General features: G+C 25.0%; 9 protein-coding genes across 9 annotated transcripts in view, besides 4 other annotated features; 3 read left to right on the forward strand and 6 right to left on the reverse strand.

Annotated features, from left to right (window-relative positions):
• The window catches only part of EHI_106130 (uncharacterized protein), a gene marked incomplete at both ends in the record, with an annotated part of 6,078 nt that extends 155 nt beyond the window's left edge, over positions 1-5,923 (reverse strand). The window contains one exon of the mRNA XM_651911.2: positions 1-5,923. This exon is cut by the window's left edge and continues 155 nt beyond it. Within this exon, the coding sequence (XP_657003.2) occupies positions 1-5,923 (5,923 nt within the window).
• Positions 5,924-6,499: 576 nt separating this feature from the next.
• Positions 6,500-6,935, forward strand: EHI_106240 (uncharacterized protein; the record flags this gene model as incomplete). The annotated part of the gene is made up of 2 exons (XM_651912.1): positions 6,500-6,806; positions 6,859-6,935. 2 exons carry the CDS (start codon positions 6,500-6,502, stop codon positions 6,933-6,935), a joined length of 384 nt encoding a protein of 127 aa, XP_657004.1.
• A 138-nt stretch (positions 6,936-7,073) lies between these two features.
• EHI_106250 (uncharacterized protein) lies at positions 7,074-8,442 on the reverse strand (the record flags this gene model as incomplete). The annotated part of the gene is made up of 2 exons (XM_651913.1): positions 7,074-8,125; positions 8,178-8,442. The coding sequence occupies 2 exons, from the start codon at positions 8,440-8,442 to the stop codon at positions 7,074-7,076; spliced, it is 1,317 nt and encodes a 438-aa protein (XP_657005.1).
• A 110-nt stretch (positions 8,443-8,552) lies between these two features.
• Positions 8,553-16,193, reverse strand: EHI_106260 (uncharacterized protein; the record flags this gene model as incomplete). The annotated part of the gene is made up of 2 exons (XM_001913724.1): positions 8,553-15,253; positions 15,296-16,193. 2 exons carry the CDS (start codon positions 16,191-16,193, stop codon positions 8,553-8,555), a joined length of 7,599 nt encoding a protein of 2,532 aa, XP_001913759.1.
• A 250-nt stretch (positions 16,194-16,443) lies between these two features.
• Positions 16,444-17,013, reverse strand: EHI_106270 (uncharacterized protein; the record flags this gene model as incomplete). Its single annotated transcript, XM_651914.1, has 1 exon — positions 16,444-17,013. One exon carries the CDS (start codon positions 17,011-17,013, stop codon positions 16,444-16,446), a length of 570 nt encoding a protein of 189 aa, XP_657006.1.
• A 266-nt stretch (positions 17,014-17,279) lies between these two features.
• Positions 17,280-20,363, reverse strand: EHI_106280 (SMC5 protein, putative; the record flags this gene model as incomplete). Its single annotated transcript, XM_651915.1, has 1 exon — positions 17,280-20,363. One exon carries the CDS (start codon positions 20,361-20,363, stop codon positions 17,280-17,282), a length of 3,084 nt encoding a protein of 1,027 aa, XP_657007.1.
• A 532-nt stretch (positions 20,364-20,895) lies between these two features.
• Positions 20,896-21,118: a repeat region.
• A 239-nt stretch (positions 21,119-21,357) lies between these two features.
• Positions 21,358-21,582: a repeat region.
• A 2,750-nt stretch (positions 21,583-24,332) lies between these two features.
• On the forward strand, positions 24,333-25,268 carry EHI_106290 (uncharacterized protein; the record flags this gene model as incomplete). The annotated part of the gene is made up of 1 exon (XM_651916.2): positions 24,333-25,268. One exon carries the CDS (start codon positions 24,333-24,335, stop codon positions 25,266-25,268), a length of 936 nt encoding a protein of 311 aa, XP_657008.2.
• Positions 25,269-25,356: 88 nt separating this feature from the next.
• EHI_106300 (DEAD/DEAH box helicase, putative) lies at positions 25,357-26,511 on the forward strand (the record flags this gene model as incomplete). The annotated part of the gene is made up of 1 exon (XM_651917.1): positions 25,357-26,511. The coding sequence occupies one exon, from the start codon at positions 25,357-25,359 to the stop codon at positions 26,509-26,511; it is 1,155 nt and encodes a 384-aa protein (XP_657009.1).
• Positions 26,512-26,520: 9 nt separating this feature from the next.
• On the reverse strand, positions 26,521-27,193 carry EHI_106310 (uncharacterized protein). Its single transcript, XM_651918.2, has one exon. The coding sequence runs from the start codon at positions 27,186-27,188 to the stop codon at positions 26,598-26,600; it is 591 nt and encodes a 196-aa protein (XP_657010.1). The 5' UTR covers positions 27,189-27,193; the 3' UTR covers positions 26,521-26,597.
• A 57-nt stretch (positions 27,194-27,250) lies between these two features.
• Positions 27,251-27,903: a repeat region.
• Positions 27,510-27,941: part of a repeat region that runs on past the window's edge.

Raw genomic sequence — 27,941 nt, forward strand, 5'->3', positions numbered from 1 at the left:
ACTTAATCTGTAGTTTTTCTCTTTTGTTTTCAGTTTGAGCAACGATTGGATAAGCAAAATTACGATAAATATGTTCATCATTTAAGTCAATAGTTTTACTGGTATAATCATTTAATATCCATGGAAAAATAGGATATTGAGAAAGGTCATTAAAACTTCTTCCTGCTTTAGTATTAAGATACATTAAATAATTAAAATTTGACAATTCACCTTTCTTCCATAATTCAGTCATCTCATCTATTTGATTAAATACTTTTCCAATTTTATTAATTAAATTAATTGGTGGTTCAATTTCATGAATAATATCAAATGATTCACTTTTATATTTCATGAATTTTTTAATGATTTTATCATATTTATGTTCAAAGATTAAAAACAATGACTTTCCATAACACGTTAATATTTCAATAGCATTATTTTGAAGCAAATACCTCCTTTTTATAATACAAACAATATCATTCCAATCAATTTTAATCCAGTCACAATGGTCTGTATTTATATAATTAATCAGAATAAATTTCTTTTCATCTATTTTAATTTGACTTTCTACTTCTTCTAATCCATAAAGTTGAGTACAATAATATATCTCCTCTTCTTCACCAAATGGTGTTGTTAATACCTCAATATCATAATTTTTTTGTATTATTGGTAATTTGATTATTTTACCATACTCACCAATTTGGGATTCGTATCTTTCTTTGAATCTATAATCTCTTACAATTCTTCTTCTTATACCAAATGAACTTTGGATATCATCTATCATATACTCTTCAACATCTTCTTCCCAAATACCTTTTGGCATTATTAATTTAAGTTTCATTTTATTCCAAATAGTTATTAATTGAAGTTTTATTGAGAGGGGTTTATCATAAAGGTACTTTCTTTCTTTAATATATAGTTCTATTGCTCTTTGTCTTCTATTATCAATTTCTTTTAATCTATCATCTTGAGTTATAACAGATTTATGAATATCATCAATTTCATTTCCAATTTCTTTAAAAGCTACTGCTAATTGTTTGACAATAATTTCTTTTCTTTCTTCTTGGGTATTTCTAAAAGTTCTTATACTTTGATTTAATTGAAGACATAATGAACGTAATTCAACTATTTTATTCTCTATCCATAAGAAAACTTTATCAGAGTTCATTTGTAATAATGATTTAAATCCCTTCTTAAGGTCTCTATTTGGAAGTATTTTATTTAATACATTCATATAACTCATTGATATTCTTTTGAGAATACTAGAATATATTGGATTAATTTTTTTAAGTTGACTATTGGTTATTTGAGTTAATATAATTGTTAAGAATGTTGTGACATATATTTCAGAGTGTGGTTGACTAAAAAAGAAGTCTTGAAGATGAAATTGTTGTGCAGCAAATACAAAAGAGTCTTCTGTAATATTATCAAACATTAAAAGATTCATTCTGTCAATCATTTCTACCCAAATATTATTTTGGTCTTTTGAATGAATTTCTTTAAAGTCTATATAAATATTCATTAAGACATAAATACAATTAATGACTAAATGAAGACTTATATTCATTTGTTGTGAAATTGAAATATCTAATAAGAATTGAGAATATTCAACAAAAATTTTAGTAATTTTATCTTTAGGGATTGAATAAAATAATTCATGTAATTGTTGAATTGATGAAAGGATTATTTCTTTTAATAAATCTCCATTTGGTTGTAGAATAGAAGAATAATAGATGATTTTTTTATAACCATCTCCATCTCTTAATGATGCAGCAATTAAATATCCAATACATTTAACTACATCTTTACAAAGTGTTTGTTGCTCTTTATTTAATTGAGCATCACCAATATATTTTTTATTTCTAAGAACAAGAACATTTAATAAACTCTTTACTAGTTCATTACTTTGAATAACAGATTGTCTTATTGAACGGTATTGATGAAATATATCAATAAATGTTAAAATAATGAATTCTGAATTTAAAATGCGTTGTTTATCAAATTCAATTAATAAAGACAACCTAACTATTTCATTTAATAATAACATATATCGAGGACATAATGGACGTTGAACTATATTAACTGTTGTAAAAAGTTCTGAAATAACTGGATTAGTATGTAATAAAAGAGCGAATAAAGCATATATAGATTCTTTTGAAGAAGTAAATACATAAACTACTCGTAGTAATTGATCTAAATCTGCATAAAAATCATCAGAAAATGATTGAGATAAAAATGAAAGATTTGCTGCAAGATGAAGTAATGGTGGTGCAAGTGATTCTGGAGGTTTAGAAACACTAACAAACTGATAAATAAAATTGGAAGACAATCCAGGAAGAATTCCTTTTACAGAAACTATTTGATCTAATAATGTTAATAATTGAGTACATCTAAAAGCACACCAAGAGCGATGAATGTCTGAATCTGATTTATCAAAAACTTGAAGAAAGTATGAAGCAAATGATGTTACAACGGAAACTTCTTCTTTACTACAATTTACTGAAAGGATACAAATTAATAACTGAGTTACACAATTAATTACTGAACTTTCTGTATTTTCATCAATGAAAAGAACCATTAATTTTCTCATTAATCCAACTCCTCTTAGAGACTCTGATGCAGAAACAGGAGAAAATTCATAAACTGATTTTAGTGTTTTTAATACATATTCAATTCCATTTGGACATGAGCTTAAAAGGTCAAAATCAAGAACTAAAGTAGTTAATATTTCTGGATGTGTTACACAGAAGTCAGAGTCACTTGTTTTAATTCCAGATAATGCTAATAATACTTGTAAAACTCCATGTGATATTAATTGTTTCTTTGAATGTAAAATAAAAACTAGAATATCAAATGAATTTGTTTTAATAGCTTCAGCATAAAGTTCTGATGAACCTCTCAAACAAAACATTAACACTTGCAATGAGTCACATAATTCTGGTGTTGAAGAAGATTTTTCTATTAATGATAATAATAATGCTATTCCTCCACATCTACAAATACATGTAACGAAAGGAGAAGGTGATGTTGGGCAAACTCTTCCTTCCACAACTAAATCTGTTCTTGATACATCATTGATAAGATCAGTCATAACATAAATAATATCATCTCTTTGAATAGAAATAGAAGGATTAATAATACTTGATGGTCCTCTCAAACTTATTGATTCATTATAACATGAAGCACAATACCTTCCTTTATATTGTGGACCTAATTGATACATTGTTTTTATGTCATTTGTTGTTCTTGTTCCATTAATAATCATTAATTCTCCGACACTAAAAGAATATGAATGAATTGAATGACCATTATGACCAACAGTGACAGTATAACTTCCTTGTAGAATATTAATATTTGACTTTGACTCATTAATGAAGTTTCCATTAACAAAACACAAAATCGGTTGATTTGGATACAGACAAATAGTTAAATGAAACCATGTTCCTAATGGAACATTTATGAAACTTAGTCTCGTATTATCATTAGAAATTTCCATTATTCCAGTGTTTATAGAAATAGATATTCCACCAGAACTTCCAACTGGAATAATTTCCACAATATTATATATTCCACCACAGAGTCTAAACCATCCTGTAATTAATAGTGGAATATTATCTAACCATATATAATTTTTTATATATGATACTTTATCAGAAGTATCGAAAGTTAATCCACCTACTGTATCTCCACTCACCATAGAACTGAGTATTGATAATAAATTACTATTAAGACATTCTCCTTTTAAAGCTTTAATAAGTTTTTTACAACTTTTAGGTTTGATAGAATATCTTCCTATTTTTTCAATCAATTGAACTAATAAAGGATCATTTAGAGCATTAGAAAAACAGAATAGAATTGTTTCTAAAACATTTGATTGATAAGCACCGAATAATTCCATTGTACTTTCAAAAGAGTTTGTAAGAGTTTTAAAAAGATAATTTCTGTGTTTTTCTTCAAGACTTTTTGAGAAACGTAATAATGAAGGAAGTAAATAAGAGTTGATAATATTAACTTTAATTGGTTCTCCTATAAATATTGATTTAATTTTATTTGTTGGTTGTTCTGTAATAAGAGCTAGTATGTGAGAACTGACAATAATTGGTTCAGTTTCTTTCCATGGATTAAATTCTAAATAGTCATCAACAAATTTAACTGGAAATCCATTTTGCAAACGCATTCTATTTGTTGTTGATTCTTGTAAAGTACAAACATAAGAATCTACACATGATGTTATGATATTCATTCGTTGAACTAATGTTTTACTTCGAGTTGGGGTATTTAATGGTTGAGAATATCCCCAACGCTCAATAAATTTACGTAATAACTCAAAACAATTACAAACACCAAACATTTCTCTTGCAATTGGGGATTGGTCCATTAAAGAAATAGCAGAAGAAAGACGTGAAATTGGGTCAATATCATTCAATATTTCATCAATCATTAATGTGGAAATAAGTGCTGCTTGGTCTGTTGGAACTAATGCGATAACTTCTTTGATTATAGATGTAATTTCATTACGATATTGAGGTTTATTATTAAACAACTGAACAAGCTTTTCTATTATTGAACTTTCTCTCATAAACAATGCAGTATTTTCTTTATTCCCAGACAATAAAATACAAATAACTCGTGTAACACATTCAACAATATTAGATGTATCTTCAGTAGTTGTAGAAGTATCTAATAATACTTGAACTAAAGGAATTAATAAAGGACTTAATGAAGATTGATATAATGAACGATGACTTCCAATTAATTTAATAATAAAAGAAATAAAAGGAGGCATAATAGATGTATGAAGAAAGTTAGACAATGAAATAAATTGAATAAACACATCAACAAAAGGAGACAAATCACGATGGTATGTATTCAATAACTTTTCTAACATTTGAAATACCAATTCAATTTCAATACTTTTAAATGATACTAACATTAAACAAATTGATTCTAAATAAGTTGGAAGAATATAATAATTCTCTGGATTACAAAATAAGATGAATTGAATTGATTGTAATGCATATAAAGTTAATCTTGGACAAACAAGTAATTTCATTAATATTGAAGGTATTTCGTAATTTTTAATTAATCCAACATTATTATAATTGTTAAAAGAAGGAGGAGAAGATGTGATAGAATAAACACCATTTCCATAAAAACAAAGATCTTGTAATGAAGTAACAATAGATAATTGTAAAGTGTCAAAAAAAGAAGTATCATTAACTGATGTATTTAACATTTCAAAAGTAATAGGAGAAGTAATAATAATAACAATTCTATTAAAAAATAATGATTGAATATGAATATTTAATATTCTAGAATCAAAAGTACATGTTGTCTTAATAAAATTTAAATATGTGTCAATTACTTTTAATGTATTTTCATTAAGTTTTGCATCTAACATAGTTTCAACTGTTTTATTTAATGCTTCTTTCATTGATCTACTAACATATAATTCTTGAAGAACTTTTGGATTCATTACTTTGCTAATCATTTCAAATACAGGAAGAAAAAGAGTTGCATATTCAATTTGTTTAAAATTAATTTGAATAAGTTCTTTTGGAATAATATTAAACTCAATTTTAGGAAATACGTTTAATGCTAATTCAATAAGGCATTCACATAATTTATTATCAACAATTATTCCATTAACAAGAATATAATAATAATGAGAATATGAAATAATAAATTCATCACTCATAAATTTGTATTGAGTACTTTCAAAAAATTGTTCATTTGATAAAATAACCATCCCCTTTAATACTGACTTTGCAGATGAATATTCTAGTACTGTTCCTTTATTAAATTGATTAAAAAATTTATCAATAAAAAGTGGTAATAATTGATTACTTTCACTATAATTCTTTAATCGATTTTCAATTGCATTAACATTCTCTGGATCATTTATTCGTATAATATCAATATAATATCGTTTTAACTCGTCCATTTTAAAATATCTTTTTTATGTTTTTTCTTTTTTATTTTTTCTGTTTTTTCATTAATAGAATTGTGTTATTCAGTCTTTTTTTTTTCTAAAATTATTTTATTCTTTTTTTTTTGTGATAAAATAATTATCTTTTGAAATTTCTTTTTATTCAATATTGTCTCTTTGAAATAATTCAATAACTTCATTTTTTCTGTTGAACAAACGAATAAAGTTGGATAAACACCCATGAAAAGAGAAATTGTATTTCAACTATTTAAAAAGATTAAAATATTTAATTAGAACTATTTAGAAACAAAAATAATGACGTGTCAATGACTATTTAAACTGAAATAACAGTAAAAAAATAATTATTGAACTCTTTGTTTAAGTAAGACTTTATCAGTTCTTTCTTTAAAGAGGGTTCAAAGAAGTAAAAGGAAGTTGCTTTTGTTCAATATTATTGTTGTTTCAAAACACACTTCCAAACATTTTATCATCATTAAAAAGACTTTTATTATATTTATTTTTTTTGTTATATTTCTCATAAATTAAAAGGAACAATAAAAACTTGAAAAAAACATTTAAAGAGGAAAGAAAATGTCAAAACAACCAAGAATGTCTACCCAACAAGAAATGGAATTAAATGATTATATGAGAGAAGAGAATGATTTTTTTATTGACAACGAAAAGAAAAGACAAGAACAAATCATAAAAAAACAAGATGAACAATTAAATAAATTAGGTGAAAATCTTAATACAGTCCATGAAGTTAGTTTAATTATTAATGATGAAATTTCCCAACAAGACCAAATTATTAATGAGGTTGCTGATAAAGTTGATCATACTGATTCAAGAATTGTTTCAACCAGAAAAAAAATTGACCAAGTTATAGAAAAGAGTAGTAGTTTGTTTATTTTATATCTTTTTTCAAATAATAAAATATTCTAAACTATTAGACTGGAAAATAGGACTTGTTATTGGTGTCTTAGTAGTTGTTCTCATTATTATTATTATTCTCATATTCGTCTTATAATTGAAGAATTGGATAGTAAAATAAAAACTTTTTTAAATTCAATAGTTAAAAATTGATATATAAAACAAAAGTTTATTTTTATTTCATTATTTTGTTTTTATTTAAAAAGACATTTAACAAAACAAAACATCAATGAAATTAATTTGTTACAACATAACCAATTCCTATTGGAGCAATTTCTTGAGAAGATAAAGAAACAGAGGTTGCATAAGTAAAAAACACTATCTCTTCTCTATCTATCTTTTCTTTTACATCTTTCATTATTTGGTAATGTCTTTGAGGTGGTTGGTGATAAACTTCTAAGAGTTGATTAAGATGAATATGAGTAAAAACACCTTCTCGAGGAAGAAGAATAACTATCAAAAATAAAGAAGTCATCAAAAGGAGTATTTCAAAAACAAAAACAGAGATATATGGAGAATTAGAAAATAAAACTTCTTGAGTAAAGTCATATAATGTACAAATAACAAGACGAACAAATACTAGAAAATAACAAAACTGAAGAATTTGAATCTTTTTTTTAAGTACTTCAATAAACTCAACAGGTACTTCTTCTGAAAGAATTTGCATTGTAATAAAATGTCTATTTAAAGCCACAAACCTTCCTGTTATTGGAAGAATAAAAAATATTCCAACTAAAGAAACCATTAAACGAATATCTTTAAAGATATGAGAACCAAAAGAAATGAATAAATAAACTAACAAAATAATGACAAATGGTTGTGTTTGTTGACGGAAAAAATGACTATAAACAATACTATATCCTAATGTTAAAATACTACATAAAACAATTGGAAGATAATCTGACATTGAATGGAATAAAGATGAAACATAAAATAAAAAGAGGAATGGCTGTCCTGATTTTGAATAATCACGATAATAACTACTCGCAAATAAACAATGTAACACAAAGACAATTTGTATAACTAAAACTATACGATGAATTTGTTTTATATGTCTTTTATTAAAAATACAATAAATAATATAACTTATCATTATAAATGAATATACTCCCATTAATATTAAATACACTTCTGGAGAATAAACTTGACTTATTGGTAATTCACTTTTACCATTTTTAATATGAATTGTATATTGAAATTTAAATGGAAATGTTGCGTTACATGCTAAAAGAGCAAAGTCATAAACACTTGCATTTAAATAATGATAAGACGAGTCATTAAATACATCTAATTGTTATTTTCCTTTCTTTTTTATCATTTCTTCTTATTAATGACAAACACGTTTCACAAATTTTTTCTAATCTTTCACATTTTTCTCTATCACTTGCTGTTGGTGGTGCTGTATAATCTCTTCCTCGTTGACATACAGCAAGTGTTATTCTATCATTAAATTCAGGTGTCATAGTTGTAATATCAAATTTACCCTCTTTTCCAATAGAAAATGAAAACAAATAATTTCTTGTTGTTTTAATTGTAATTGTATCACTTTGATAATAACCAAAACAAGTAGTGAAGATGATCCATAAGAGCATTCTTAATTTCATCTTTTAAGTTCTTTTCTTTTTTAGTTAAATTAAATAATAAATTTTATTAGTTTTTTGTAATAAAAGAAATATTCATGTTATATAAAACAAAATAAATGAAAGGAAATGAATTACTTTTCTTCATTTGGTGTTTCAATGAAATTTAATACAGTTTCTTCAATAGATTTTATGAACATTGCAAAATTAAAATAGTCTTTTCTTGCAATGGCGATTTCTTTAGATGTATTATCTTCAAATTCATCCAATACCATTTTACAGAGATTTGATAGTTTACAAACAATATCAAATAATTCTTTTATTAATGTTTTGTCTTGACTCATAAGCGTTTTATCTAAGAATACTTGAGTTGTCGTTAATAATCCACTATATGGAGTTGGTGCAAGTATATATCTTAAAATAGGAATAATATCTTCTCTAAAACCAGAATCAAATACAGATTCTAATGCTTCATATAATTTAAACATATCACCAACAGTTTTTTCACATGGAGATAACACATTAGTAAATTTACTAATAACATGAGAACGAGATAACAATGATGGTAATTTTCTTTCAGTTTGATATTCTACATGAATCGAGATAGAATCTTCAATACTTGTTTTAATTTGATCATTTTCTAACATAAACTTATCTGTTGGAATAAGTATAGACTGTTGTTGTCTTATAACTTGATTATTAACAATTGGATAAACTTCCCAAACAGTAATTCCAACATTTCTATTAACTAAATGAATATATTGTTCAAATACTGATCTTGTTTTAGTAGAACAATAAATATATTCATTATCGTTTGTTCCATTAGAAGAATTGCAAATAATTACACAATAATAATGTAATTCAATTCCTTTACCAACAGTTCCCATTTGTTCATATAATTTTTCTATTCTTGAATGAATACTGACTATTTGATTTAAATCGTTCATATTTTGGAAATGTGCTAATAAAAACTCACATACTCGTACTGCATGTGAAAAGAGTTTTCCTTCTTCAAACGCTTCAATAGCCATTAATGCGTGATGAATTAATTTATCATTAGTAAATGCTGAAACCATCCCATTAGATATTTTTGAAGGTTCATACAATAAAAAGTCAGGAGCAATATTAGTTAACATTTCTTCATAATTTCCTACAACATTATCACCATATAATGACTTAAATAAATAATAAACAATAGCAACTTCACATAACCCTTCTTCAATATTTAATTCAGCAATTTTTAATTTATGTGACAATTCACACATCCATGTAAAATGAAGTTGTGGTGATCCAATAGCTTCTATAGCAAGAGAATATACTTTTTCATGAATTTCTTCTGGTTCTGTTTTACGTTCATGACTTTCCAATAATTGAGTTAGTCTATTACATAAGTCTTTAATTCCTTCTATCATATTTTCAAATTCTCTATGAAATTCTCTTTGTTGCATTGGTGAAACATCAAGTAATGCTTCTCTTCTAAAATTTCCATTACAATCAAGAAATTGGAATATCTCTTTCTTTTTCTTAGACAATTTAAGTGTTCCAACTTTTTTAATTTTTTCTTTCTTTAATAATTCTTCTTTCTTTTCATCTACTTTATTTTCTTTATTAACAAGTCCTTTCTCATTTGTTTTATTCCAAATTTCATTTAAACTCATTTCTTTTCCGTTATAATTAACATATTTATTAATCCAACTTATTCTTTTCTTAATAATCTCTTGAATTTTACTATAATTTGATCTTGCACTCTTTAATGTTTTAAAATCAACTTTAACTGCCTTTAATGCTTCATTACAATCTCTATAAAATTCTTCAATACTATTCTTATAATTGTTACGCTCTTGTTCTCGTTCTTTTTCTTTCTCTTTTTTAATTTTCATTTCTTTATCAAATTCTTCTAATTGTCTCATAAAGTCTTCACCAATTTCATTAATTTCTCCAAGTATTTCATATGTATATGGCGTTTCTCTTTCAATAAACCCAAACACCTTTTCTGTATTATTTCCTTCTTTTGTTTTTCTTTTATTCATTTCAACTGAACTTTTTCTTCTTCTTTTTTCTTTTCTTTCTTCTTTTGTTTTAAGTATTTTATCTAATTCATTTGTTTCTTTATTAATAGTTTCTATAAGTCCTTTTATTTCATTTTCTTCTTTAATAAGTCCTTCAGTAACACCAACAACAGTTTCAAAAAATTCATGACTTTCAGGTAATTCTAACTTTAATGTAGCCTTACTACTAAGATAAAACTCTTGTACTTTTAATACATTTTTAGCAAATGAATTTTCTTTTTGATACCATTCTCTTGCTTTATTAAAATTTTCATCAAATGTCTTTTTCTTCAATACACAATTCTTTAAATGGACTACAAGATTTTGTGACATTTGAATAATTTTTTCCCAATAATTATAATATGTTTCCCATGGTGCTGTAGCTGTAATAATTTCTCCACTCTTCTCTCCTCTTCTTCTACTTAATTCAATTGATTGTTCATTAAGAATTTGAAGTTCAACAAATCTTCTTGTGAAATATTCAGCACTAACTGGTCCTTCACAAAATTCGTTCATAATAGCAGCATGTTGTTGACAAACTAACTTTTCATTTTCTGCAATAATTTTATCAATTTCAGCTTTTCTTTCTTGATAATTTTGTCTAACATCTAGTACATCAATAATTCCTTGTAACTGTGATTCTACCATTACTACAACATCTTGAATTAATTGTTTTAAATCATTACTCTCAACACAAATTAGTGAATCGACTTCTTTTTTATCAGTAATTTTTCTTAACTCATTTTCGATATTACATGCTTCATTTAATAATTCATTCCCTTCTTTAGTAATAGAACTTAATTTTACTGTCAACGACTCTTTCTTTTCTAACAAATCAACATCTCCAATACCATCTCCAAAGACATTTTTAACTTTTAACTCTTGTTTCACCCAATCAAATATTTTTTCATTAATTTCCTCATATTTCTGAACTTGAACACCAATTTTTTCTTCTTTTTCTTGTTGTTTTCTACTTTCTTTTAAACAACGTCTATAATTATTCATAAATTCAATAAACATTTCATCTAATTTTTGATAAGAGGTAAAAAGAGGTTCATACAAATTAGTTCCTGTATATCTACTTTTAATTAATCGTTGAATGGCAATAGAATCTTCTTCTTTAAATCTAAGATTTTGGAAATACATTTTTGAAACATCTTTTCTTATTTCATTATAACAATCAATATAACTACAATCTAAATGTTCAAATTCTTTAATTTGATTTAATTTAGGTTTTATTAATTCACATAAATATGAAATAAATTCTTCAATTGCAGCTGCATCTAATCCAATACATAGTTGTTGTACTCTAACAGCAGCACTATTGTCATTATGTATTTCATTATATGATTTTTCCATTGCAGTTTCCATTTCTTTTTGTGCCCATTCTCTATCTTCTTCATGAATTTGTTTCATTTCATCTAATCCACTAAGGAATGTACTAAATTGAATTAATTGATTTTGTGCAGTAGATGATAATGATTTAGAAACAAGAGCAGATGATATATGAGACTCACTTAATGCAGCATCGTATGTAGTAATATAATTACATTTAGTAAAAAGATACATTAAAGTAATAGCATCTAATCTTTTTCTATTTTCTTTAGAATAAAAATATTCTAATAATTGTTTAACAACGTTTAATGAAATTTCAATACTACGTGTAAATAAACTTACTCTAAACCTAACAATAAAGTCTCTTAAATAAGAACAAATGTCTGTTGACATTGACGAATTTTCTATAAGAATCTTTAATATTGCTTCTATTTTAGTATTAATTTCATTTTCATTTATTTTCTCTTTTTCAATAAATATATCATAAACTATTTCTATTACATCCATTATTGTTAATAAACAATCTTTCATTACAACTTGAAGTTCCATTTTTCTTGTTACTTGATCAACTTCTGGTTTTTTATCTTTAATAACTTTACGTGGAGAAAGTACTTTCTTTTCACCAAATAAAGGAATTGAACTTTCTTTTTTATCTTCGTCACCAAATATTCTTGGTGATAATGCTCTTCTAAAAATATCTGTTTTAATAGACTTTTTATCTCCTCCACCTCCAGCACTTTCTCCAACAGCTGAAGAATCTGGTTCATCTTTTTTATTTCCAATTATTGTTTTAGAGTCTCCTCTTTTGCTTGAAGATGAAGATGATGATGATGAACCAACAAAAGTATCTTTAATAGTTTTACCAAAAGAAATAAATGATGGTCGTTTTGGTACACCACCACCAACTGAAGTTTTAATAAATGGTTTTTGATTAAGTTTCATTGTCTGAGAACGAGCAACTTGTTCAACTGGAAAAGTACCAACTTTTGTTGACCTTTCCATTGTAAAGAAAACTTCATTAGCATTTTGTGGCATATCGAAAAAACTAATTAATACTTGTCTTCTTGTTTCTCTAAAAGCTTCAATAGGTGTAAGATAAGTAGGAATAGGAATACTAATAACTTTTAAAGCCCATTCTATTTGAGTCATTAACATAGAACATCGAATTGGTACTTCTTTTTCCAAATAAGTTCGTAGAGTACTTGTTTTAAGATTCTTCATAACAAACATAAAACACAATACAAATGATTGTAACGTAAATAATAAATGTTTATCTTCAAGAGTTTCTAAATTAATAGAATGCCATTTCTTAAAGAATTCATATTCTTCAATCATATAAATAACTATAGGCATCATCATTGTAGCTAACTTTTCTTTGTTTTCTTGACTTTGGATAGAACTATCACAGTCAAATCTCATTACCAATAATGATAGTCCAAATACTCCTAATCTTTGAAGCATTCCTCCTCTAATAATTAACATCATATAATTTCTAATCATTAAACTTAATATTGTTTGTTGTGCAAAACATAATTCTTCAAATGTTTCTTTTGATTCAACACTATTAGCTCTAAATAAAATAGAAGAATCTCTAAAAACATTAAGAAAATCAACTCTAAGTACTTGAGTAGCTATTTCTTCATTATTTCCTCTCTCTAGTTTTTGAGTTCCAATAATATCCATCTTTCCACCAAAAGCATACCAATCCATAACCATATCTATAAGTCCAACAACATAAGCCAATTTCCAGAATCTCATTAAATCTCTAATAAAATTGGCTAAAAACAAATTTGCTTTTATTCTTTCAAACCCATTTTTTAATTTCATTAATTGACGTAAATAAGTTTGAACAAGTTCTATCACAGATTTTTCAAATCTTAATCCAACTGCTGAACCATAAATTGATTCTGGAAGATTTCCTTTATTAATTTCATCATTTAAATAATAAACTAATGACCTTATAATTAACTCAAAGAAGAACCATGAGTATTTAACAATGACCATTGGATTAAATTGAACTTCATTATCATTCATTAATCCTACAAAGTCTCCAAGAATTAATAAAAAAACATATTTGTAATGTGAATAAAATTTTAGAAATGTTTGTGGGTCAAAAAAGTCATTAATATACTCGAGTAATGAATGTTCTTTAATTTCATTGTTTGGCTGTAAGACTGAATGGAAGAAAATAACAAAATTCATAAATTTATTTTGTCCTACAACACCTCCAATCATCCAATTTAAAACAGTTGGAAAATATATTCTAAGAAATGAATTTTGAGAACCAAATGATATTTTTCCAATTTTCTCAACAATATTCATAACATTATCTGCTCCAACAGTTTCTCCAAGTGTTTGGATTTCTTTCATTGTAGGAACTAATGAAACTAAATTAACAACTTTAATCTTTAAAGTTCCTCTTGAATCTCCTGGTTTAGTAAGATATTCATTTGATGGTTTAATAAGATCAATAACAACTTCTGTTGTTTGAGGTAATACAGGTCTTAACACTCCATAACATCTACATTCCACTTTACTACCATCTAATTGCATTTCCATAACTTTAATAAGAATATGCCAATTTGAATTGCTGTCAAACACCTCTTTTTGTTTAGGCATTTTAATTTTAATTTCATCATTAAATTTAATACTTTTATTACTACCTTTAACAGCTGTTTCTCTTTTTTTACAAAACCCGCCAGTTACATTATCTCCATAGAAACATTCAACACAATTATTTTCATTTTCTTCTGCCTCATTTGTTTTCATTACAAATTCTAAATACAAACAAGTTTTTCTTTTTTCTTTAAATATTAAATCCTTTGGATATAAATAAAAGTTCATTGAATATTCTGTCATTGCAGTAGATGCAACAAATGGATAACTAACATCTTCTAATAAATATAATTTTGGTGCATCTGATATTTGGTCTGTTAACTCATTTCCATTTGCATCAATAATTTTAAACTCATCCATTCTTTGTGCACTTCCACCTTTTCCATTAGAAAATGCTTCTCTAAGTCTATCAATTTTTAAAGCCCAACTCATTTGAGTAGCTTTAGGTTCTTTTCCCGAGTCAATGTCATTAATTAATTTTAATACATCTTTAAATTCATCATCTCTATAAATCTTTAATTTAAACTCAGTTAGAGGTTTAATAATTGGTCCTTTTTTCTCTTTTATTTCTATAGGAAGTTTAACTGCTCCAATTCCAATTAAAGAACGATGGTTAATAATATTAGTATTTTGTTTTAATGCTTCTAACTTCTTTCCTTTTGGCAATTCTTCTCCACAATAAATATCTCTCATTGTATTTTGTTTAGCATCAGCATTTCTATAAACAAATAAAATTGCCCATAAACTATTATCTTTATCTCCTGCAACTGCAGAATTAATTTCTATAGCAATTGGTGTATGATTTACTGATGGATCAAAATGAAAATCAGAAGTTACTTTTTCAATAAGTTTATTTTTTGTGTAAATAGTAAATACACAATGAAATTTTTCTTTTATTGGACATTCTAATCTAAAGTTATGAATTAAAACAGTATAAAAGTTTCTTTTTAATTTTGCATTAGTAATTGCTTCATCATCATTTCCTAACATTACCTCTAATGTATCTTCTAATGTAACATCTGAATAATTTTTTAATAATGTAGGCCATTGTTTTCTTCTTGTTCCTTCATTTTCACCAGCAACTGTAGATTTAAGTGAAATATTAACTTGAGCAATTTCATCATTACCTTTATTAATTATATCAATAATTTTTCTTGTTTGATCATCCAGATCCATTGAAACAAAATGAAGTTTAGAAGGAGGAACAATACTCATAGGGGGATAAAATATTTGTTGAGCAATTGCTTCTTGAGAACTTATTTTTCTTTTAGGGTCAAGTGTTTTCTTTTCTTTAATTTCTTCAGTAACAAATCCATTTTCAAAAATAGGAGGTTCAACGATAGTACGTGGTTTTCTATTTGAAGGGACTAATTGTGGAAGAAAATCTTTATAATGTTTTGGGTCATTTTTTCTTAGTTGTGCAAAACATTCTTGATATTTATTATCTGATATCTTATTTTGATTTAATTCTTCCATCTTAGCATCGATAATAGTATTAAATCCAATGAAGTCTTTTCTCTGAATTTTTGTTGAAGTAATACTCATTACTTTTTCACTGATTAATTGTTTAACAATGAAATCAGGTAAAGTTAAGTTATGTGTCTTTTCAAGGTAATGAGAGATTTGATATGAATCTAATTCTCCTCTTCCTTCAGTATCATATTTGTCAAATAAATTTAATAGCCGTTCTTCTTCTTCTTTTTTTTGTTGTTTTTTACTTTGTGTTGGTAATTCTTCTTGTCTTTTATCTTGTGTATTTCTTCGTACTAATTTCATCACACAATAATTTTAAGTTTTTTTATTCGATTTTTCAGTTTTATTTTTTATTTTTTTTCTTCAAAACTTTAAAATATCTTTTTTTTGTGTGTTATATATCATTTTTATATTGTAAAAAAAGTTCCTTAATGTAAAAAAATTCAATTCAAGTATTTCGTAAATTAAGAATTATCGAAATAACTCCTTTCCTTCTTACTATTGGAGTAATTTACAAAAAAAACCTATGACAATAAGCATTAAAACTATAAAATTAATTAATAAACGATTGAAGAATAGAATCATTTTTTGATAAAAATAACAAATCATTAGAAGATAATTCTGAATGCATCCATTCATTAATTTCAATACCTTTTTGTACAATGTCATGTAATCCAAATAAATGTTTTCCTTCTTTAAAAATATCAGTAAATGTTTCAGTTTTATTACTATGATTTTTACCAGAAGAATAATAACTATTGTAAAAATACCCATGAAGACGAAGCAAATCCATTAAATAATGATGAGCTTCAGATATTTTATTATTTGTAAACCGCCTATAAGCAGTTTTTTCACTTATTCCATTATGTTCATCAAAATACATTTTACATTTACAAATATCTTCCACAGTTTTAGTAAAATCAATTGTATCATTTCCATCTCCAATAGCAACAACTCGAACAAGGTTTGCTGTTTTAGATGATTTTTTTCTTGGTAGTTTAACTTGAATTTCATAATATTTATTTAAAAGAGCAATAAGTAATCCTTGTTCTTCAACCATATAATTTTTTGTTTCAATATATCTTTCAGCAAGTCTTTCGGAATCAGAAAGCTTAACACTCATTACAACAAATGATTAATCTAGTTCTTTGTTAGTTTTTATATCAATAGATTCCCTTCATAATTATCATTAACCTTGTTTTCCTATCTAAAAATAGTAATCTCTCAAGGAAGGAAGTTAAAATTGAACTAAACAAAAGAAATTTTAGTTGGTTACGTGTATTTGGTAGTATGTTGTTAGTTTTTAAAAAGAAAATGAAAAAAATGTACACTATTGAACATTTATTACAATCGCGTATTGAAAAACTATTTAAAAATATAAAAATGATTTTATTTCATTGAATCTATTATAGCGTCAAAACTATATGGTGCTGGATCAATTTTACCATTCATAACACATAATACAGTCATATTTTCTCCAAATGGTAAATCAGATAATAATTTAGGAGTAACTAAAAAATATTGTTGTGCATTTTCTTTATTAACTGCTTTAACTATTTGTGAAAAAATCATTCTTTCATTTAATGGATCCATTCCTTGATTTATTTCATCAACTAATCTAAATGGACAAAATGTTTGTTCTTGTAAACTTAATAAATATAACATTGTTGCAACACTTCTTTCTCCTCCTGACTGTGTATGTGCATTTAATTGTTGTAAACTTCCTTCTTTTCTAAACATTGTTTTAATAATAATTCCATATTTATCATATTCTTCTTTTTCATCTAATTCTACACTTCCTCTACAATTAATTTGATTCATATATACACTAAATGATTCATTAATATGTTCAATTACTTCTTTAATCTTATTTAACCATTCATCTTTAATTCCTGTCATAACTTCTTCTGCATTTTTAATTTCTTCATTTACTATTTGTGCATCTTCAAGTTTTTTACTTAATTCATTCTTTGCTTGTTGATATAATTCTTCTACATTTTCTTCTACATTTTGTCTATATTTTAATTTACTTTCTTCATTTTCTATTTCTTCTTCAATAGCACTAACTTCATCTGGTAATTGTTGAAACATATCATTAAGTTCATTAGTAATTATACATACTGCTTCAGCTTCTTTTCTTTTTTTAACTGCTTCATTTTTTGCATCATCATATAATTGTCCAATTCTTCTAAATTCATTTTCTAATTCAGATAATCTTCTTTTAAATTCATTTAATTGATTTTTACATCTCATTTGTTTAATTCTTAATATTCTAACAATACAACTCACTGGATTTGTTTCCATTTTTGCCTCAATAAATCTCTTTAATAAATCTCCCATTTTTAACATTTGTTCATTAATATTTGTTTGTATTTTTTTAATTCCTTTTTGTAAGTCTCCTATCTTTTTATCAAGATCTTCATCATTTTCAAATAATTTTAAATTATTCTCTTTACTTCTCTTTGATCTTATTAATTTATCTCTTTCTCCTTTTGCTCTATTAAATTCTTCTATCCCTCTTCCTATTTCATGTTTTTTTTCTTCTAACATTTTTATTTCTTTTCTATTTTCTTCAATATTTCTTTTAACCACTTCAAGGTCTTGAGTAATTTTTTTAATTTCTTGTTCTAATTTTAATTTTTGATTTGTATCAATTGCTGTACTTAAAAATCTTGCTTTTCTTATACTATTCACTTTATCAGAAACTGCATCTGAATATCTTGACTTAACTTTATTTATTACACTTGATGGTGTAAAATATGTACCAGGTGGTAATCTTTCAATATACTGTTCTGTTTCTTTATTACATATAAATTTCTTACTTAATTGACACATATCTTCTACTACTTTTAATACTGCATCTGGTCCAATAACTGCTTTATCCATTGTAGTTAATACACCATATTCAGAATGAAGTCTTAATTGTGTTGCTTGTGTTCCACTATTATCATGTTCTCTTTTAAAAACTTGTATTTGTGTTCCTTTTTCTTCAACAAGTTTACTAATTAAAGTATTTTCATCTTTCTTATTTGTAACAACAAACCCTTTTAATACAGATATTGGAATACACATTTCAACAAAATTTGTATATTCATCTTTTGAAACATTTAATTCTACACAAATTGGTCCATAAACTTCTTCTTCAAATAATCCTTTATGTTCTTGTAACCAATTGTATGCTTGCATTACTGCAGCATCATTATCAAATATTTTTCTTAATTTATTTTGTTTTAAATCATTTAACTTTGCTAAGTCTCTATTTAATTGTAATATTTTTCCATTCATTTCTCTTAGTTGAGTATCTAATGAAGCGTCTTTATCTTGTTTTTCATTAATTTGCTCTCTAAATCCTTTTAATTGAACTTGTTCTTCATTTGCTCCTTTTTCAAGTTCATCTAAATTTGGTATATCTTTAAGTTTTTGTTCAATAATAATAAGCTCATTTTTAAGTTCATTAATATTTCTATTCTTCTCTTCTTTTCTCTTTTTTGCTAATTCTACTTCTTTCTTTTTATTTGAAAGCTCTTGTTCTAATTTTTCTTTTTGAGTTTCTGCAATAATTATTTCTCGTTCATTTTTATCACATATTGTCTTTGTATCATTTACTTTCTTATCTTCACTTTCAATTTTATTTTTAATTTTATTAAATTCCATTTCAACTGGTGTCATTTCTTGATGTAATGAATCAAGTTTTTGTTGTAACTGTTGTTTTTGTTCTCTTAAACCAACAGCTTTTTTTCTAACTTCTTCAAACTCAGCCCATGGCTTTTTCATCTTTAATTGATTTAATCGTGTTTGTCTTCTTTCTTGTTCATGTTTCTCATGAACACTCTTTTCTAATCCATCTACTCGATATTTTAATTCTTGAATCCCTTTCTCTTGTTGTGCAGATTTTTTTCTTAATTCACCAATAGAACCTTGTGCCTTAATTATTTGGTCATGTTTTTCTTCAAGATCAGAAGTCCCTGTTGCTTTTTCTGTTTCTCTTAATAACTCTGCTGGATTAAGACTACTAAATGCAGAAACTCTATCTTGTGGAAGAAATTGACAAAGATTATCTATCATAATACAATATTCATTACATTTCTGTAAAACTTCTTTGTGACTTGCTGTTCTTCCATTAATAAACCAATTGCTTTGATTACTTAAATTAAATTGTCTTCTAATAACTAAATTATTCGCTCGTGTTATTCCATTAAATAATTCTACTTCTATCACAGCATCTTCTTCTCCTATTTTTACAAAATCTTTTAAGTCTTTACTCCGACCAAGAACTTTTGGAGCTGTTCCTAATCCTAGTGCAATAGCACATACAATCGAAGATTTCCCTGCTCCATTAGGACCAATAATAACGTTTAATCCTTTTCCTGGAAATACTTCAACTGAATCATAAGTAAGAAACCTTTCCATTTTAATTCGAATGATTGATCCTCGATGATATTGTGTTGTTTGTGTTGTATTTTGTCTTTTCATTTATTCCTTTAAGTTTTGAGGTTTTTATTCTCATTTTTAGGAAAGGGTTTTCCTAAAAAAATGAAAAATATAAATTATTAGATATATTCACAAATATGTGATATAAATCCTAGGAATTAATTATTTTATGAATTTGTACTGTTTTTAATACTTGATTTAATTTATACATAAGTAATATCATTGTTCTGCAAATCTATTATGAAAAATAACTGTTTATAATTTTAAATATTCGATATTTTTACTTAGTCATTAATAACTTTCTTTATTTGAGTTAGTTGTTCTTTCTTTATTGTGAGGATTCTTGTTTGTTGGTTGTTTATAAGTACGTGTTTATTATTAATAGTGCATTAAGTATTTCTTTAATATACAATGTCTCCTTGATTTAAATAAGTTTCTATTCAATTTAATTCTATTTAGTTTGTGGTTTTAGTTAATTCACATTTCTTTGATGTTAGTTCATAACGTTATTAATAATACCATTTTTTTTTTTAACCTTCATTATTTGATAATAAAATGTTATAACACTTTTTGATAAAAAAGAGGTAATTAAGTGTTAATCAAATATTTTTTATGTTATTTTCTTGTTTTGTTCAGATTAAATAATTCTTTATTGTCATTTAGTGTCATCACTCTATTTGGTTGTGATAAAAATTACCTTTCATATTATCAATCATCTTTTTAATATCAATATTTTTAATTTCTTCTGTCTGTCAATTTCAATTTTTTTTAATTCTTTAATTAACTTAATGCTTTCTAAAACTAGAAGATGGCATGTCACAAACACAATACAGACATTAAAATACATCAAAATATTAAATCATTAAATATCATATGATTATAATCTTTCATTTTGTGAAATAATACTTATTCAATGTTAATTAGTTATTATTTATTAAGTGATGGTATTAATTTACCACTATGCAAGTATAATTTGATAATGACATTTTTAATTGAAAAAGGATGTAATACTATCAAGAAAAAGGATTTATTAATTAGTTTTTGATATGTTCAACTTTAAATATGAAAACAAAGAATAAAGTGTTTTACAAATATTAAACTCAAAAAAATGAAATAACAACATAAATGAAGAACCATGTAAGTTTATGATATTTGAATGTATTAAAACAAGAGAAATAAGTATATTGAAGAAAGTGAGATAGTTACATAGCCAATTGTTGAAATACTAACTATTGAGTAAATCATAATTGATTTATTTTTTAACTCTTTCTTCATTACTAATCTATAACAGAGATTACTTCTTGCGTTATTTTATCATAATATCTTATTCTTTATACATATTTGTTTTCTTTATTTATCTTATTTTTAATTTTATATTTCAGATAGTTGGATTGTTATTATTTGTATTATTTTTTTCTTATTGTGTAATATTTATCTTTTTCTATTTATTCTTATTTCATCTTATTGTTATTTATTAATGAGCTTGATTTATCTATTCTCTTTACTCATTTTATCATATTAATTTAATTCGTTTCATATATTATTATCATTACCTCTTATTTCTCTATAATCTCTTATTTCTTATTCTTTTATTTGACTTTTGACATTAATTTATCATCACAAATTTACCATTTTCATTATTTGGTTTGAATTAGAATAATTTATATTTGTGTTTTATTTCTTTTCTATATATGTTTCAATACATATCATCAATTAAAAGGAGATAATTTTTTCATTTGTTGATATCTTCTAAACATTGTTATTATTGTTGTTGTAAGTCAAAAATAATAAAAATGAAATGATGTTTGTTATAATAAAAAACAACTTAACTGTTGTGTTAATATCGTGTATTTAATTATTTATTCATTTTATGTTGAATTTATATTTATTGTTTTTGAAATGGAAAATTTAATAACAAATTAATTAAATAAGTGGTAGAAACAATTCAAATATTTCATCATTCATTTGTTCATATTATTATGTTTTATAGGTATGTTTTATGTATATTAATTTGAAGTATTTGAAATAAAACAGAATGAATTAATTAAACAAAATATTAAAAGAGGAGATGGAATATTTGATAGAATGAATCAGAAAGAAGAATGTTGGTGTTGGAGAAAGTCATAAACTCTTTGATAAAAGATAAAGTACGATGAAGAATCAATTAATAAAGTAAAAGATGAATTAATCAATGATTCATTTAATTAAATAAATTGTGGTGAATGGTAAAATGAGAAATAAGAAGAGAAAATGACAATCAAAAATAATCAATTGAAAGAAGAATAGAAAATAGAATGATTATTTTGCGATGAAGAAGAGAGAAAGTATTGAAAGAAGAGAAATGAAGAAGTAAAATAAATAGAAGAATATCTGATATATTATTTGATTCAGATAATGATAAAATGAAATGTAATACATCAATAATTAGAGAATAAAAATGAATAATTAAAGAATACAAATGAATAAGAAGAAATAGAAATGAAAATATGATAAAAAGAAAATGAATAAGTTAAAGAAAATGAATAAAATTATAAGAAATAAAGACATTTATAAATAAAAATATATTCAACACCAATATTGAAATGAAATAATGAATAAAACAAATAATAAATTAAAAAGAAGTGAGAAATATTTATAAAATGATGAAACATATTCATATTATGAACAAAAACAATATTCATTTGATTATGAAGGAATAAGAAAGTTGTCATGAATAAAAGAAAGATAAAAATAATGAATAATACAGAAATGATAAAAAAGAAGAATGAAAAAAGATAATATAACAGAAAATGGAAGAAGAACTTACAAGCAAACAATGAAATGATTGAAATTCTAGAAAATGAAGAAAGATCAAACAAAGTATAGAAAGAAATGTCGAACAAAAAGTATATAAATGGTATAGAATGACAAAAGAAGATATGTTTCATATACAATATACATTATTAAATACGTATAACAACAATAATGATAAATGAAATGTATTTCACAATGTTTACAACACAAAGGTATTTCAAATTATGATGTGGAATAAAGAAATAATAGACAGACATGATAGAATTGATGGATGCTAAATAAAAAGAAAATAAAGAATAAATTGAATAAAAGAGGATGAGTTAAAAAGTAAGCAAAGCAATAAAATATATAAGAAACAAATAAATGAAAGAATGTAAGACACAAAGTAATATGTTATAATACAAAAAATAATACAAATGGATATCCAACATATATTTGATGTTGTAGAAAAGAGAATCAAATGATATACAACAGAATAAAGAAATGAAGAAAATATCTAAAAGATATTATGTAATATTTAGTATTTCAAAGATATATCAAAACAAAGAGAATATGAATAAAAGAAATACAAGGAAAACTATAGATGAAAGAGAGTCATTATAAAGAAAAATAAATAGAAAAATACATTCAATATTACAAATTCATTACTATTTAATTCATAATCAGAAAACAAAATAACACATGAAATAAATTAATTGAATATAAAGTATTTGCTTGAAGAGAAATTAATGCCATTCAATGATATTAATTAAATAGATGAAAAATAATGAAATATATTTAAAAACTCAATGGCATAATGTCATTGTTTGGTAAAATATCTGATACACTTTACATCACTTCAAAGTTCAATATTCAACTTTCATCTAAAACAATATTCAGTGTAATAAGAAATATCTGATTAAATAACAAAAGAAAGGAAATAAAGAAATAAGAATAATTAATACAAACATGATAAATAAGCAAAGAAAATAGTCAACATACAAAATAATGGTAAAATAGTTTATTGTGGGAAAGATGAACAAAAATGAAAAAGAAGAGGTGAAAGATGAAATAGAAAATTGAAAAAAGAAGGAGAAATGATGTTTATAATTTAAGATTATTCAAAAAAGAAAGACTAAAAAAGATAATCAGCAGAAAATGGGAGAAAATGGCATTGATCAGTTCATTGACTATTTTGACTATATAGAAGAAGAACTACGTAGTCAGTTGAAATCTAAAATGAATGTATTATCAAAAAAATATTTAATATATGGACATGTGAGATGGTATGAGAATAGGAATGTGTTGGGGATTGACATAATTGAAGAATATACAGGAAAAAGTGTTTGTTTAATGGTAACCGACTCGAACCAAATACTTTTTGGAAAAAAAAACAAAATAACCACAATCAAAAACATTGAAAGAAAAGTTAATAAACGATTTAAGAATATCAGCCAAGAATTAATTAAGGAACTAAAGGAAATTGAAACAGGAGGATCACTTGAGAAGTTTAAAGACATGTGTTTGGAACAAAACATTGAACCAAAACAATTTATTGTATATAAAGAAAGATACTTTGAAGAGAAGTTTGAAAGAAAGTTAAAAAGTATAAAAGACAACGAAATGACTAAAGAAGAAGTGTATAAATGGTTAGAAAAAAAGAAAAGAAATAGTCAAGAAAATATCAAAAAAGTTAAGGAAGTTGAAGTTAAAAAGGATGAAGAAGAGGCAATCAACAAATCAACAAGAAAAGAAAAGAAAACACAAATAGAGGAAATTGCAAAAATTAAATATAATTTACTTCATAATATTAAAGGAACAATTCTTGCAGAGGATGAAACATGTGAAAATAATTTGAGAATTAAAAAGATAGCACAAATTTGTAACAGACAATTAATTTCAAAAGAAACAGGGATTTATTTTATACAACAAGAATTAAATATTATTCATGAGTCAGTTGATATTGCAATAGCATTGTTTGGAAAAAAAGTAATAAACATTGAAGACTTAGAAAAGAATTTGATGACTAACTTTTGTTTGAATGATAGAAATATTAAAAGGATTGTTAGCTTTCAATTAGACAAAGACGTTGACCAATTATTCTTTGACAAGTGGTTTAGGAAAGGAATTATTACAAAAGAAACGTATTTAGCGTCATTACAGAAAATCAAATAAAAAATAAACAAATTAAAAATAAATAAATAAATTAACAAGAAAAAAAAGGGTTTTTGTTTTTAAGAAAACAAATTTTTTATAAAACAGAATGAACAAAACAAAAGAGAATATTGAAATTTATGAAACATTTGAAAGTATGGGATTAAAAGATGAATTACTTAAAGGAATTTATCAACAAGGATATACTAAACCATCAGGAATTCAACAAAAAGGGATTGTTCCAATAACAAAAGGAAGAGATGTTATTGCACAATCGCAATCAGGTACAGGTAAAACAGCAACATTTTCTATTGGGATTTTACAAAATGTTGAAAGTAATAAAAGAGAAGTTCAAGTAATAATAATTTCACCAACTCGAGAACTTGCAGTTCAATCTGAAAGAGTTATTAGTGGATTATCACAATATATGGCTATTCAAGTAAGAGGATGTATTGGAGGGAAAAGTGAAAAAGAAGATATTAAAGCAATTGAAAAAGGATGTCAAGTAATAAGTGGCACTCCAGGAAGAATCATGGGATTAATTAAAAAACGAGTAATAAATGTTAGACATATCAAAACACTTGTTATTGATGAAGCAGATGAAATGCTTAATAAAGGATTTATGCCAATTATTTATGACATATTTAAATATTTACCTATTAAACGTCAAATTGTATTATGTTCAGCTACACTTACACCTGATGTTATAGAAATAGGAACAAAAATAATGAATAAACCAATAGAAATATTAATTAAACGAGATGAAGTTACAGTAGAAGAAATTAAACAATATTTTATTGAAATGGAAGGAGAAGAACAAAAATTTGATACATTATGTGAAATTTATGACAGTATGACAATTACACAAAGTGTAATATTTTGTAATATGAGAAAAAAAGTCGATTGGCTTACAGAAAATATGATGAAAGCGAATTTTCCAGTAATTTCAATGCATTCAGAAATGCCACAACAAGAACGTGATTATATTATGAATATCTTTAGAAAAGGAGAAAAAAGAGTATTAATTACAACTGATGTTTGGGCAAGAGGTATTGATGTTACTCAAATTTCATTAGTCATTAATTATGATATGCCATTAAATAGAGAAGTGTATATTCATAGAATAGGAAGATCAGGTAGATTTGGTAGAACAGGAATAGCTATCAATTTTGTCTTAAAAAATGAAATGGAAGAATTAAGAGATTTAGAAAGATATTATTCAACTCAAATTAATGAATTACCTGAAAATTTTGCTGACTTATAAATAAATAAAAACAATTAATTAATTAATTATTAATGAAAATTTAATATTAATTTATTAATTTATTTATTCTTTTTATTCTTTTTATTTTAATTAATTCCTTTTTTCATTATTTGGATTGCTGTTTTTATTGATATTATCATTCTTTCTATTTGATCTTCTTGAAGAACTAAATCAAATGAACTTGTTTGTGTATTAATATGAATAATAACATATGGTTTAATACTTTCATTAGTAATTTCATCTTTTGTTATGACGTTGTATTGAATCCCTTCTTGATTTTGAATGTGTGGTAGTTTAAGTGTCATTTGTGTTAATATCCCTTGTAAACTTTCTTTATATTCTCCATATATTTTTGATATCGTTTCTGCAATTTCTATATCCATTCCAATTTCAAGCTCTTCTTCTAATAATACTTCACTACTAATATCGTATTGTGCTGACGAACATATTACAAATCTTATTGCTGTTATAATCCCTCTTAAATCTGACTCCGTCAATTGACGTCTTTCACAAATGTCACTTATTTCTTCTTTCTTAAATCCTTCTTTCTTTATCATATTATTAATTATTTCTATGCTAATTTCATTAACCTCTTCATTACTTAGACGTTGAACTGTTCCAATTTCTTTTAAAAGCCAATCTGGAACATTTAATCCTCCACAAAATTGGAACTTCATTCAATTATTTCTTTTCTTAGTTTATTTTTTTAGTTTGTTTTTTCTTTCTTTTCTTTCTTTTAATTCTTTTCAATTGCAAAACTTAACAATTGTGGTTGCATTGCTTATTGACTAACATCATTGTGTATTGTAAAGAAAAATATTCAACTCATGGAATTCCAACATCATACAAGAGTTTGATTCTCATTCTCATTAAACTGAATTACATTAGTATGAATGATAAAAGAAATACATAGAAATTAGAAAGAGAAAGGTACAAAGAAAAACAAATAAGAAACAGATAAACACACTGATGAAAATGATTATCCAAATAACAAACATAAATGACTAACAACAACTGATAGAAAAAAAGAAAACAGAAAGAGTATGAAGTGAATAGAGAAATGAGAATATGAAGAAATACTCAAGAAGAAAGAAGGTAAATAAAGTATCTGATAATCAACATGGAGTATATTCAAACAAAAAACAATTGAGAGGATTAAAGAAGAATTTAGAGAATGGACAATGTATTGAAACATTTGAAGCAGAAAGTAAAAACAAAACTCAAACAAAGAAATGAAAGCAAAAATGCAAGAATAATAAATAACACAGAAAACAAGGAAAACCACAAGAACAAAACAAAGAAGAAAGTGATAAAGAAGAAATTACCACACTTCAAAACCAAAACAAGAAAATAGAAGAAGAGATTAAAGAATAACAAATGAAGAAGAAGGAAGGTGAACAAATCATCTCAAATAAAATGATAGAAAAAGC

Source organism: Entamoeba histolytica, genomic scaffold (assembly GCF_000208925.1).
Source record: "Entamoeba histolytica HM-1:IMSS scf_1104750517895 genomic scaffold, whole genome shotgun sequence".
NCBI lineage: Eukaryota > Evosea > Mastigamoebida > Endamoebidae > Entamoeba > Entamoeba histolytica.